Consider the following 15107-nt stretch of genomic DNA (forward strand, 5'->3'; position numbering starts at 1 on the left):
ATGTGTACCTTAAAATGACATGAAACTAATAATCAAGTAATCTAACACAAATTAACTCTATCTATAATATTTAAAATTTTACTAAACAGCTAAATCAAGTTGTTATTAGTTTACTCAGCTGTCTACTAATGGTACAATATCTATAAAACTATATTAATACTAGCGAATTTCCCTGTAATCAATGTTCAGTTCTTCAACCTTTATCTTTCACACACACTAACACACACCTATTAATATACAAGGAACTTTGATCAACTCTGTAAACTGGAGTTCTTTATTCTCTCCATTTCTCTCACATCCCAAGTGGTGAATGAGAACTTAGTCAAGGGAAACAATTAAAACATTAAAAGAACAATGACTACAAAAGGTGAACTAACTAATTAATAAAACTTAGAAGGCATATTACACCTCCAATATATTCAAATAAAATATGACTGAAAGTTTTCTAAGTAAATTAGGAAAATATCATCTACTTCATGAAGTTGTTACAATATGTATTAGATATAAAAAGTATCTACAAGTAGTAACTATTCCCTTCTTCTTAGTTTTCCCCTATTACATATAGATTAAAATAATACATAACAGGAAAAGCTAGATGATTCAATTATAATTCATAATTTTTCTTAAAAAATCTAATATGCAAAAAATTATGAGATCAAATTAAACTATATGTAGATATTGCCTTATTTGCCTTAGAATAAAAAGATTTAATATAAATTTTAAAATGCAGATTTCTTTTAAGAGTGCAACATAATTTTTTAAAAGCTGTTGAAATATATAATTCTCTAGTAGATAAGTACTTAGATTTCAATTACACTAAGGAGATTTTATTGCCCCAAGGCTTCTGAAAAATGTGATATTGTTACTAATCCCCTAAGATAAGGCTTTTAAGAGAAATACAGTGTAATTTATTTACAGTTCCTTTATCTCTCAAAGAGGTCAGGAAATTCAGAACTTTAATGTAACCGTAACCGTTCTTTGACAATCTATGGGAAAAGCAATATAACTTTTAACAACTTGGAAAATTTATCTTACAAACTGAAAAAAAACGAGTGATTTGTAAGTGACTACCTCTAGATAAAAGTACATAAAGGCAACCAGCCTTTTAGTATTTCCCCATGTCCTATCAACCTGAAGAGATTAAAATGAGGGAACAAGAGTCACCATCATGTAGGCATTAAATAAACCATACACAATGAGTCAAACACTCACCAGCATCACTATTGGGCACCTAGTGGCCCAGTCTGTTACTTCCCAACTTTGTTGCTTTATCTGTTCCCTCAGTAAACTTGGGCTGAGAAGTCCAACCCTGGCCATAACCTTTGATGTGCCTGTCCTCTATTCCAACATTGCTTTCCTCATTAGAAGAGACAGATGGCTAATCTTAGTACCTTAAGTGACACTAGTGCGGGGACTCTTTCCCTATGGAACTCCTCATCCCTGTCCATCACTTGGCTTGGAATGAGTGCTAAGGGACAGCATATGCAGCATGTAACTTTCCTCATTGGCTCATGGTACACTAATACCCACCTCCAAAAGCAAATTTTAAAACATAAGGTAAGTTTGATGAAAAAATATAATAACAATCAACATGTATGAATTTACCAAATGCATCCACAAATATCACATTTATGACTTATGCAGGAGCTGACAAAAATCAATGTCCTTTGATCATTGTCATTCACCTACTTCTGCCAGGCAGAGTTTGACTTTCAGAACTAGCCTTGGGCTAATAACACTTCCAGAAGTTCCCCATGACACAGAATACTTCCCTGAATGACTAACACTATTTAGTAGTGTTAGTGTCCAAAAAGCCCTTTGGAGAAACCTTCACATAAGAGACAAAGATAATAAAATGTGATTAAATAAAAAATACGGACTGGGCACAGTGGCTCAGGCCTGTAATCCCTGCACTTTGGGAGGCCGAGATGGGTGGATTGCCTGAGTCAGGAGTTCGGGACCAGCCTAACCAACATGGTGAAACCTCATCTCTACTATAAATACAAAAGTTAGCCAGGCATGGTGGCATAGGCCCGTAATCCTACCTGCTCAGGAGACTGAGGCATGAGAATCACTTTACCCAGGAGGCATAGTTTGCAGTGAGCTGAGATTGTGCACTCCAGCTTGGGCGACAGAGCAAGACTCTGTGGAAAAAAAAAAAAAAAAAAAAAAAAAAAAATTCCAAGGATGTTGCTGAGAAAAATAAAGGGTACTTTGAATGAAAGCGTTTGGCTCCAGGGCCTCATTGTGGACTTTGGGTGCCCTGAACAGGTCTGAGGGAATCCACAGCCAGAGGGTCATAATACAAACTTGATACTCTGTCAATAGTGGTAAATAAAATATAAAAACAAAATCACTAACATTGTATACAGCAGCAATATGTAATTAGAAAGTTTAGTTCCTAGAAAGATTTCATTTACAATAGCTGCCAAAACCTATGACACCTACAAATAACTGTAACAAAAGTTTTATATTATGAACTTTTATAGAGAAAGTACTAGACTCAATTGAAGGTATTGCAGGAAGACTTGAATAAATGGATCCATAAAACAAGATTGATGATGGAAAAATCCCTCAGTATCAAAAATGTGGCAATTTTTCCCCATTAATCTACAACTTCAATGAAATTCCAATCAAAGTTTTAACATAATTTTTCTTATATCAGCTTTGAATAAAAGTAAGATGCAAAAAGAGCCAAGGCAATTCTGAAGGCCAAAGAGGGGAGAAGGAGAGAAAAGGACTTTCTTACAAGATACACAAAGTAATAATTGTTGGAACATAATTGAAGCCGGAAGTTATTGAGGCAGGAATGTAAAGATGTCATGAAACTGATCTGTCTCAAGATAAAGAGATTTCAGTAACATGCTGTTGACTTCAAAAATCAGCATGTAAAAGAAAACATAGTGTGATAAGAAAGTATAAAATATGATAACATTAAAACTCTGTTGTTCGAAAAATATCCACATGTAGTAATCATTTTTTAAATGGATGGAAAGAAAGCATGCAACTTACTGACAATGATCCCTCTGGACAGACAGTTAAAAGAAATAGAGTAGAGAGGAGGACAAAATGGACTTCAACTTACATGAAAATTTTTTTTATAGATCTGAAACAATTAAAAAATATGTGCATATTTGTTAATCCAAGATGATAAAACTTCTGTGGTTGTTACATTGCTGTCTGCAGTTTTCTATAAGTTTGAACGTTTCAGGAATCAGAAAGAGAAGAAAATTATAGAAATTATGGAAGACAAGTTTGAGGAGAATTCCTATGGGTCTGTGGAAATACCTCCTCGGGGAGTGAGCCACATGGATCTGGAAACCACTGCAATGGTAAACAGGCAAAGTTCTTTACACATCTAGCTATGAATCCAAGGCCAAATGTGTGCACACTTCTTCAGCCTGGCATATCTTTGTAAAAATAACCATAGGTCCTACTGGTTTAATCACAATATTCATGGCAACTTTCAAAAGAGTTTCTGATAAAGTCTTAGAGGCACGAATCGTCCATGTTGATGATTAATTTGTGAAATAAGAGAAACTCTCAATAGATATCCATTGACAAGGTAGAAAGAAAGCATTACAGTTTTTCTTTTAATTTTTAAATTTTTAAATTTTTTAAGTAGAGACAGGGTTTCACTATGACCAGGCTGATCTTGAACTCCTGGGCTCAAACAATCTGCCCACCTTGGACTCCCAAAGCTCTGGGATTACAGGCATAAGCCACCATACCCAGCCTGTATTAAAATTTTTAGTGAGCGTTAGTGAATTGCCTTTGTTCCACATTGTATTTATAGAGTGAGATGAGATACCAAAGAAGCACCTATGTCTTATCTTTACAGGATTCAGAAGAAATTATTGGGTTCCATTTTCTTTACAATGAGAACCCTACATCATTTCCTACCATCTCATTTTATCAGTCACAAAACATACATTAGCAAAATGAGAGCTTTTAAATAAATAAGTTCAAATTTCCAAGTCATCAATAATTGCTAAACACAACTATATTTCCTCTGGAGTAATTTTTCAGTTTAGCCAATTGTTCCCTACTATAAAAATAAATAAATAATTTACAAAACTACATACAGGAGAAGAAATAGCTTCAGGACCTGTATAACTCTGAGTCAGGGTTGCATGAAATTGTCAAACCACAGCTCTCCCAAGATCTTCTAGTGTTAGTTGATCAGTTAAACCAGCAGGATTATTCAGTAATGGATTTTGCTCTGGGCAATGCTAACGCAGCTATGCTCCTGGTGAAAACTAACCTCAAAATTTGGGTCCCGTTGCCTTTGACTAAAGCTCCATGTAATGATTAGCACTGCTCCTTTCTACACAGAAAATGGAAGAGAAAATTGAAGTAATTATGTTGGCAATTTAAATAAAAAAGGAAATATCCAGATACTTGAGGCAAAGAGGAATTGGAGATTTGAACTAAGCAGATAACAATCTGAGTTCTCAATTTCACTTTGCCAAGAATACAAAGCATTTTATAAATGAAGATTACTGAGCAGAGATTTCTAAAGGTTATGTCTAGTCCACATGAGCAGAAGCCCCCAAACTAATCCTCTTCTGGATATCTCAGCAAAATGTGGCATTAATTAAGGCTATTTCAGTTTTCTTGTGTTATTCAAATTTTCAGAGACTGCATTTGCCAATAAGCTGTCAGGCAAGATATCCTCACAAACATAAATATATAACTTTTTAATTCAATTTTCACTTACCTTTGAACTTCTGCAGGACGGGCAGCTGTCATGAGGAATGTGGGTAACAGCTGTCAATAATTCTCGTTCTGTCTCCCACCAAAGAACTAGTTCCTCCTAAGAAGTGGCAGCGGCCTCTTCTCCCAGAGTCCAGCGGCCCCTTGTTGCATTTGCCCCCTATTATCTCAGCTACTCTGTTTTATGTTCTTTACTGCTTCCAGCCTGTTGTCACTGCTGATGTCATTATTCTTCTCCTTGGCTACCAGCATCCCCGATGCCAGCCCTGTAGGATATGGGTCCAATAAATACCGCCTGGCCATGTATCTTTGTACTCTGTTTCTCTTGATGCCGAGGAATAATTTTGTATAACTTTAGAGTTCATCACTCCCCACCTACTCATGGCCCTGTTTTTCTTCAATTTGATCAATATTATCCAGGTAATATAAAAGAGGACCCTCAATTCATGAACCCTTACCTCCAGACAGTAAATAGTTTTAAACCATTTCAATTGCACTGTCAGATTTTGTAACACTTTTATTTATTAATTGCTTAATATTCCTGGACTGATTAGGAAGTTTAGCCTTTTAACAGTATGATACCTCCAATCAGTTTGGCCCTCCTGTGAATAATAATGATTTCCTTCTGCCTACCTGCCTTTCAAAGTTGGACTTTTGTTTCTCCTGCCTTTGGATTGCATGGAAACATCAACTCTTCCAGGGCCTCAAGCCTACCGGCTTTTGGACTGGAACTACACCATCAGCTTTCCTTGGTCCCGACCTTGCCAACTGCAATTCTATTCTTAGGACTTGTTAAGTCTCTAGAATTATGTGAGCCAATTCCTTATGTTACACACACACAAATACTATATATATATATATATATATACACACACACACACACATATCTTATATAACACACATACTTATTAAATATATATAATATGTGACATATATACCAATATCATATATTCTTTTTCTCTGGGGAACACTGACTGATACACCAACTCCAGCTCACTCTGATATTTGTTTTGTTTCCTATGCAAGTATTTTTAAATTTTTTTTCTAAATTATGAGTTTAGATTGTTTTATTTTAAATGTTTCCCCACTTGTAAATAATTGAAGAATCTCATTCCCAAAGGCAGTTGCTCTATGATCAGCTTTCTCTTTTTCTTATAAATATGGAATCAAAATAAATGCGTGCTGGCCCTCCATCCTGTTGCAATTCTTCAAACTATTCTTCATATTATGTTCATGACCCGTGTTCACAAAAAAGGGTCTCCCACGAACTTCTGCTCTATTCTAACTTCTGGAAGTTTACTGTCTGTGAGGCTTCATAAAGTGGCCTTACATTTTCCACAGCTGACAATGCCCCTCATGAACCATCCTGTCTTGTGAGGCTCCCAAAGCTAATTGTCAATACTTAGGGCTTCGGGTAGTGCCCAGTTGTGTGAGATTGGATTATCCCTGGGTCAGGAAAAGGATTTTGCCTCAACACTATGCCACTTTCCTACCAACCCTCCCCCACGACACAGATCCTGCTGGCACTTAGGAGAGACTGTGAAATTCCAGGCAGAAACCAAGCTCCTTGTCTTTCCAGTTTTTTTTTTCTGTCCCTACCAAAGTTTTTAAAATTGTAATTTCCATTTTTGTTAGAGCTTATGCTCAAAGAAAAATGTCCTTCCTTACCTTTAGCTGATATTAAGAATGTGTCTCCCTGCACAGGGCTCAGTATTGAGAGGGCAGACTTTACCTACATATAGAGATCACTGGCCTTCCCTGTTGCATTAGGCAGCTTATTTTAGACTAAATCTTTCTCAATACAGATGCTCCTCAATTTCCAATGGCGTTATGTCTCAAAAAACTCATCATAAATAAAAAAAAAAATCACAGGTCAACAATGCATTTAATGCCCTGATAAGCCCATCTTAAAGTCAAAAATTGTAAATGTAACCATCATAAGTTGGAGACCCTCTGTATTTGTGAAAGTAGGAATAGGATGTCGAGAGCAGGAAGGAGGAAAAAAAAAAAAACAGGTCAACATTTTAAACCATTATTTTATTAAACGATCATCTTTTACATGTCATCAGACCTTACCCCTGAAGTGCAAAAAACAGTTTGAGGTATTAAAACTGAAGAAATGTTTGCACATATTTTGTAAGGTTTTTCACACTATAATAACTGTAAAATTCAGTATAACTAAATACTCCATATAACTGCAGATTTATAAGAACAAAGTTGTAAAAAACAGGCTTGGTTTATCTCATTATAACTCTGATTCTTCCTTTTATGATGAAAGGGTGGCAAAAAAAAATATGATACTTAAGTTGCTTCCCAAATGATATGTGTCCATTATTCGATTCTATAAAATGGAGTATAGAATTGAAAAGGCCAACAGCTGAAACAGGGGCCGTTCCAAAAGCATAAAAATCAAATTGACAAAACAGCTTAAATGATATAATGTCCTATTCACAGAACTTAATCCTAGAATCAATGGCAATTCACTTAAAGTATCTGAAATAGATTTACCAATATATTTCAATACTATCCCTGTACACATAGGGTAACATTAGTAGTATGGTCAGTTAATCATGTTAACACAGATGAAGTTCAGAACAGTCACTTCAAAGTTATTTTGCAGTAACACAGGGAAGAGTAGACTGGCTTTTTACGTGATTTAAAATTTTTTGTGTGTGAATAAATTATCCAGAGACTTTCCAGATCCCACTTCCCTTGGCGTCTACACCTTGAAATAAAAAGTTGATGCAATTATATAGCTAATTATTGCAATATAAATACTTTCTCCTGAAATATTCAGGCAAATTGGAGAAAAAGTGTTTTTCAGCTCGAGGATTGATTTAATTTTTTTTTTTTTTTTTTTTTTTTTTTTTTTTGAGATGGAGTCTAGCTCTGTTGCCCAGGCTGGAGTGCAGTGGCCGGATCTCAGCTCACTGCAAGCCCCGCCTCCCGGGTTCACGCCATTCTCCTGCCTCAGCCTCCCGAGTAGCTGGGAGTACAGGCGCCCGCCACCACGCCCGGCTAATTTTTTTTTTTTTTGTATTTTAGTAGAGACGGGGTTTCATCGTGTTAGCCAGGATGGTCTCGATCTCCTGAACTCGTGATCCGCCCGTCTCGGCCTCCCAAAGTGCTGGGATTACAGGCTTGAGCCACCGCGCCCGGCCAATTTAATTATTAACTCACATTGTAGACATTTCATTTGAAGCAATCTAATATTGCTTGATGATTCACATGCAGTATAACAAATTAAGTCCCGACTAATGGGTCACCAACGTTGAATAGAAATTAGCGATTACAGCAATTTCTTATAGTTAACATGGCACTTCTAGTGACTTCACATGCTGGGTTTTGGTTGGCTATTAAATTGTTTTATTTGTTCAGCGCATAGGTAGCTTAAACAAAGAGAACGTTGTTTTCTTTGTAAGAACATGGGCTGCTTAAAACTTGCTTTTCTGCAAAACTGATAAAGGATCAAATGCTTCTTGCAGTTTACTATTAGAGGAAAATATTGTTTATTCATGGCAATTATGAAACCTACAAGAAGATACGTTAAAAAGAAACCCTCTCCTGATTAATTGTATTGCCTGGCACCAAAAATATGGGGGGAAAGAATATCTTTTAATGTAGATTCCAACAATGTTCAGCAAACGACACTTAACCTAAGTTTCCTTTTTGTTTTAGGAAAAAGGGAATCTAAACTGTTCAAAACCCTTCTAGGAACAGTAGGTTTATGAGCTGATGATAATGTTCTCTTTTCACAACTACAGCTTGTTTTCACATGTTATGATTCCTGAATTAAAAATAATCTTTGCATAGTTACCTCACTGCTGGAAGCACAGCTGCAACAGCAGTTGAACTGTTTACCTGGGAGGAGAGTTAACATGTGCTGATGTTCTCACGTGAACCAGAAGAAGAAAACCGATCACAGCCATTCCTATTCTAACAAATAATGATCTAGGGACACTTAGTACTAGGACACTTGGAAGCTAACAACTATTTTCACTATCTTCTATACAAAAGGATGCCCCAGTTTAAGAGATATGTCCCAAGAGTTTCTTTTAAAATGAGTATTGTCAGACATGGAAATCAGCCAAAAACACAGGAGGTCATAGAATGAGTAGTTACATCTCAGGTATCCAAATTGGCCAGTCCAGTTAAAACACATCCTGAAGCAGGGAATATCTGGATTAAAACAAAAAGCAACATTTATTCTAGGACCACATGTGCAAATCTAAATGCCACTGCACTGGGCTTTAATGCTTAAGGGGGAAATGCAACACATTTCATTTTTTGTCTACTCCAACCTTTTATCTTTTAACCAACAATCAAAAGCAAACTGACGTAAAATGAAATATTACTGATCCTGGAAGAGCTAAGTCCTGAATATTTTTCACTTATTGTCAATATATTCATTGGTGGCATAAAAGTACGGCTGGCCACATACATCAGTGACAATAGCAATATTATAAACTTCTTTCACTATCATTACGCTGACAAGCTACACTGTGAAATTTATCAAACCTACAAATATTGAATGTGGACTGACATGAAATTCAGATGGAACACTGACTGCAGTCACACATAGTTTAGTCAGTGAAGCCTTCTCTAGAGAGGAGGCACCTGTTACAGTCAGTCAAAGACTGGGTTTCTTATGCCATTCAACACTAAACTGGTGGGTCCCTTCCTGTGCAGAAGGGCCAGTGAACACAGAAGAAGAGAAAAGCTCATAACTCCCAGAATGACCATTCCTGATATCAGTGCACTGGTGATGCTGTTCAGCTGGAAGGGAGGCACACTTGGAGAACCTGCAAATAATGAAACACACCCAGTTGTAAAGGCCCCATATAATATTTATCCCACCTTAACCCAATTTTACCTGCAAAACGTCTTTCATCAGCATCTCATAGAATAGCAGCATGGCACTGAATTGTGTTACAATCTATTTGACTGTAATTCAACCCAATACCAAAGGATTGTATGGTTTAGAGGCTGCCCATGGGCCGCCAAAACCAAAAATACCAAAAAGCTATCAAATGCTATAAAAATTGACCAATAGATCACATATGAGCTTGAAAACCCTCAGTGAACTGTTATCTAAAATGTACCAAACTTGGAAAACTCAAGCTCATTACACTGAGATGATTACAGCTTTGTAACTGATCACCAAAAATGTAAAAAAAAAAAAAAAAAAAAAAAAAACAGCAAAATATGTTAATTATCTTACCAAGTTGTGAATTGTTGGTTGGAGTCTCATCTGAGGGGAAAAAACAGGAAAAGAGAAGTGACATCATCTCTCCAAATATTTACCTTTGTTTATTCTGATCAATAATTACTTTGTACCTACATTTTTACCTATATCTCCTCTTACTTCCACCCATAATCTCCTTGAGTAAGGCAAAAATGAAAGGCCTCCTAAATCATTCTGCTTTTCCATGCCCTGTTTCATATGTCCTGGATTTCATCATCTTTCTATTCCCCAAGCCCACATTCTGCACCTGTCCTGGGTATACAAATGTAATCGAAAAAAATCTACACTATGTTGTTTTCTTGCCTGCCAACTTCGTTTCATCATTAGCTCTCCAGTCAGGTTAGTGGGGGCAGTAATTGTTAACAGCTATTACATTTTTTATGGTCCTATAACCTGCTATTTGTTATTCTGTTATACAGAATATTCATTATTTAGTGCCACTCTATTTTAAGTATTGCCAATTTGTCCAACATAATCTGCAAACACATCACTTTAAGTTCCAAGAAGATAAATTTACACTTAATAACTATATGAAAGGAAAACATGACTACTTAGCTTGAGTTGCAGTTTTATTTGCATCTGTTAAGTAAAAGATTGAAGCTGTTGATTTTTGACTTTTCTCTGCCAAATACAATAATAGATATGATAAACATATTACTTGATTTCCCAATTTTTATTGTCCAATTTGTCATCATGTTGCTATTAACCCTTGAGCTTGTATGAGCTCATATTTCATATTTGAAATAATAATTTCATATTTGTGTTTTAATATTTGTGTTTGTTATTTGAACCATATAATGGGTGCAATTGACTGTTTATTTCTGGAATATAAATATTATTATAATCAATATGTGTATAAAACTACATAGTTCATAAACTGCTGTTTCATACATTATCACACTTCATTCTCACAGAAGCCATATGGTTTGGATATTATTGCTACCCCCATTTTACAGATAAAGAAATTTCCATCTGTCACAGCCTTTATGACAGAGTAAACATATGCTTAAAACAAAGCTCAGTTTCAGAGTCCTTTTCCTAAAATAATATAAACTGGCCAAGTATGAAAACTATTTCTGGTGATGAAGATGAATATCTCAAGCTATGAAACTCTAGGATGAGTATTTAAAACAAGTAAGGGGAGAACCTGGTGGGATATTTATAAAATATCTGACACCATTTTTTTTTCAGACACATGAATCTTGGCAGAAACGATGCTGTCTGATCCTGAAGTACAATGCTCAAAATTAATACGGCACTCATTCATAGCACTCTTTTGAATGGTGCAATGCATCGCTATAGGACAAAAAGAAAAATAACACACATTTTTATTATACAACATTCAGAAAAATCCTAATCTCTAACCAACACTACTTTATAATCACACTTGCTTCTCATGGAAACAGATGGGATGAATGGACTATGAGCAATTCTTCCAAAATATCCATGTGCTCTTTTCCCAAGATGAGCTGCCTCACTGGAACACAGGGGGAGAATATATAATGGTACAAAATTTCTTTTTGAAAGCTATTGTCTTTTTTAGAAATCACACTTAATTGCTTTAAAATATTTCAACTAAAAAATAGAAAGTTCCTTTCTGATAAGTGTTCCAAATAAGACAAAAGTGCTATGACTAGATGCCCTCTCTGCTATTTTCTGCCTCCTAAGGTTAACAAAAGTCAGACTGTCCCCCTCACTCCCCATATTACCACCAACACTTCTATAGAAGCAATATTTCAGGTGTCATTAATGAGGACTTGGCTGTGGACAAAATCTCCCTGTGTGGGGAAAGGACGCACCCTTTTCCAAATGAGACTGGAATGACAAAATCCAGGTTCCAGGACTCTGAATAAATGAAAGCGTACTACCTTTGGCAGGTGGTTGAAATCAAAATCTGTGATATTCTAATACTATTTGGAATTGTATTTGATAGTGGATAAAGGTGGAGAGAATTGCTTTATCTAGTTGCTATTTCTGGTAGCCTCCAATTTTTGTATTATTGCAAACAAAGCAAACAAACAAACAAAACATCAAAGCACTGTAAAGCCCAGCACTTTGGGAGGCCGAGGCGGGCGGATCACAAGGTCAGGAGATCGAGACCACAGTGAAACCGCGTCTCTACTAAAAATACAAAAAATTAGCCGGGCGCGGTGGCGGGCGCCTGTAGTCCCAGCTACTCGGGAGCCTGAGGCAGGAGAATGGCGTGAACCCAGGAGGCGGAGCTTGCAGTGAGCCGAGATCGCGCCACTGCACTCCAGCCTGGGTGACAGAGCAGAGCGAGACTCCGTCTCAAAAAAAAAAAAAAAAAAAAAAAAAAAGAAAGGGAAGGTAGACATTTTTTCAGGAGACTTTTATCGCACCACAGCTTGTTTTTTCCTCGAACCCACTTGGTCTTCACACGTACATATATGCTAAAAGAAACACCTGAAGCCTTCTGGAATTAGAACTGATTGGAATACCAAACTTTTGGGGGTCTCCAAGAGTATATTTATCTATTTGAAATCCTATAGGAGGAAGGTGATAGCAGCAATGCCACAGTCATTTGAAAGCCAGAAGTGGCAGATAAATTGTCATTCTCTGCTTTCTCATGTAAGTAGTTGAAATAATAATAATAATAAAAAGACCACGAAAGATATATGCAGAATAATTTTTTTTCTCTTAGCACTAGAAAACTATTTTTTTAAAAAACTTTAATAACCTATATAGTAAAATAGACCACACATTTCAAGTTAATAAGCGCCGACCTTTTTACTTTCCACAGTGTTATGTTCGTTAATAGTCTGTTTCTACCTCTGAACTCTAAGATCTCCAAGGACAAAGTCTGTGGCCTGTTCTCTGTTGTATTTCCAGTTCCTAGAAGAGTGCCAGTCCCATGAAGAGACTAAACAAGCATGCTCAAGTGAATTATTAACTACTCTAATAATTGAACAAGAATATGGCTTGGGTTTCTCCACAGGAATTTAATTAAACAAAACAATTAGGTATTGTTTTCTGGTGTTGGTGCCTTTAGATTTCCAGAATTGCACCCTTTGATAAGCACTCCCCTATCCAAGCACCTTTAGCATTTTGAAGTTTTAAATAAGAACACTTCAGGAAATTTCTCTTGAGGGGTTGCATTATGAGGGTGTGAAGATTTTCCTAAGTCAAGTAACAAAACTATTAACAATGCTGGGTAAAACAAAATATCCAGAATGGATTTGATTTCATTAAAAAGCAAAACAAAACAGGAGTTCTGAGGTTTAACAACTTACTGAACTTGACCTAAGCTAGATGTCTAGGGACAAGGAGTGGTTCAATGAGCAAACAGAGCAAAACTTCCAAGAATCAGAGAGCTTTGAAGAGAGCAAATCAAGCCTGAAATTGGACTTGTCTATATAAAATTGGCCACAGGACCTGAAGAGATAAATTCTAGCTGACCTAAGATAAAAATAAAGCGAAACTAAGGAAAAAAGGTAGTTCTGGTCATGAAGCTGAACATGAAGTTTACATAGGATTTGCATATGGATGGATAGGGCTTGAGTTCTGAGTTCTGTGTTCATGTAGAATTTTTAAAAATATATTTTTTCATGGGTATCATAGTATTACAATGTAAACGTTTTTATATATGTTCCTCTAAGCAGTGAGACCACCATGATGACTAAAGAAGACCATGCCAAAATGTATCAAAATTATTTAAAAATAATTCCAGAGAGAATGAGAGAGGATTCAAGGGAACTCTGAAAGTGTGAGTGTGCTCCTCTGGGGGCTCTGCCGATGGAGAAACTGGAGGTGATCCCGAGACAACTCTAGCATGTTGGGCAATAAGTGACATTCTTGAGGTGGAAACTGGTTGAAAATTGGAAAGAAATCCAGGCATGACATCAGAGGCATTGTGATAGCTCTTTGTGGCAACTGGACATGGGATGGATGAAACCTATAAACCTAGAGAACTGTTTACTTATGTTAGAATTAGAGACTTCTACTTATTTATCTTTGCTGGGATTTGGGGGATCTTAGAATCTTTTTTGAATTTTAAAAATTATTTTACACTAATGATATGGTTTGTGTACCCACCCAAATCTCATCTTGAATTATAGCTCCCATAATACCCACATGTCATGGGAGGTAATTGAATCATGGGGTCGATTTTTCCCATGCTGTTCTCATGATAGTGAATAAGTCTCACGAGATCTCACAGTTTTATAAAGGGCAATTCCTCTGCACATGCCCTCTTGCCTGCCACCATGTAAGACATGCCTTTGCTCTTCTTTTGCCTTCTGCCATGATTGTGAGGCCTCCCCACCCATGTGGAACTGTGACCCCATAAATCTCTTTTTCTTTATAAATTACGCAGTCTCAGGTGTTTCTTTATTAGCAACATTAGAATGGATGAATACAGCTAACAAATTATTTAAAAACTGTAATACTTAGTTCTGCATAGGCAAGAAGGAAGACGGTAATTAAGGAGGAAAAGTCATCTACCCAAGATGAACAGAAGAAATATCACTTTTAAATTTCTTTTCTTATAGCAAACTGACTCTAGATATGCTCCATGGAAATAAAAATCTCTTTTATTGTGCCTACCCAAAAGCAATCCTAATTATTGGCAGCAAGAACTGAGTTTCCATTCAATGTAATTCTATGAGCCACTTCTGAAAGCTAGATAGAGATCAAAAATGGGACTTTCACAAGCCACAAACCAGTCTTTTATTTTATTTTATTTTATTTTATTTTATTTTATTTTTGAGACAGAGTTTCACTCTGTTGGCCAGGTTGAAGTGCAGTGGCACGATCTTGGCTCACTGCAACCTGCGCCTCCCTGGCTCAAGCAGTTCTCCTGCCTCAGCCTCCCAAGTAGCTGTGATTACAGGCGTGTGCCACCACACCCGGCTAATTTCTGTATTTTTAGTAGAGATGGCAATTCACCGTGTTACCAGGCTGGTCTTGAACTCCTGACCTCAGGTAATCCACCCGCCTCGGCCTCCCAAAATGCTGGGATTTCAGGCATAAGCCATCGTGCCTGACCAAACCAGTCATTTTTAAACCAGTCAGAGCACATACCAAAAATCTTCAGGGAGTACGGGCTAAGTTTGAAATTTCATATTTAATATATCTCTGCATTATTGAAAGGGCCTATTGGTTTGTTTTTAAATAATGTTAGGACTAC

General features: G+C 36.6%; 1 protein-coding gene across 12 annotated transcripts in view; it reads right to left on the minus strand.

Annotated features, from left to right (window-relative positions):
* Positions 1–7884: 7884 nt before the first annotated feature.
* Positions 7885–15107, minus strand: part of LOC105477512 (zona pellucida like domain containing 1) — a 310970-nt gene continuing 303747 nt past the window's right edge. For all 12 annotated transcript variants that reach the window (XM_071092501.1, XM_071092504.1, XM_071092503.1 and 9 more), the window contains 2 exons: positions 9938–9967; positions 7885–9518 (listed from right to left, as the gene is read on the minus strand). In XM_071092501.1, the coding sequence (XP_070948602.1) occupies positions 9343–9518; positions 9938–9967 (206 nt within the window). In that variant the 3' untranslated portion in view covers positions 7885–9342. The remainder of the gene's footprint in view (positions 9519–9937; positions 9968–15107) is intronic.

This window comes from Macaca nemestrina, chromosome 2, assembly GCF_043159975.1.
Source record: "Macaca nemestrina isolate mMacNem1 chromosome 2, mMacNem.hap1, whole genome shotgun sequence".
In the NCBI taxonomy this organism is placed as follows: Eukaryota; Metazoa; Chordata; class Mammalia; order Primates; family Cercopithecidae; genus Macaca; species Macaca nemestrina.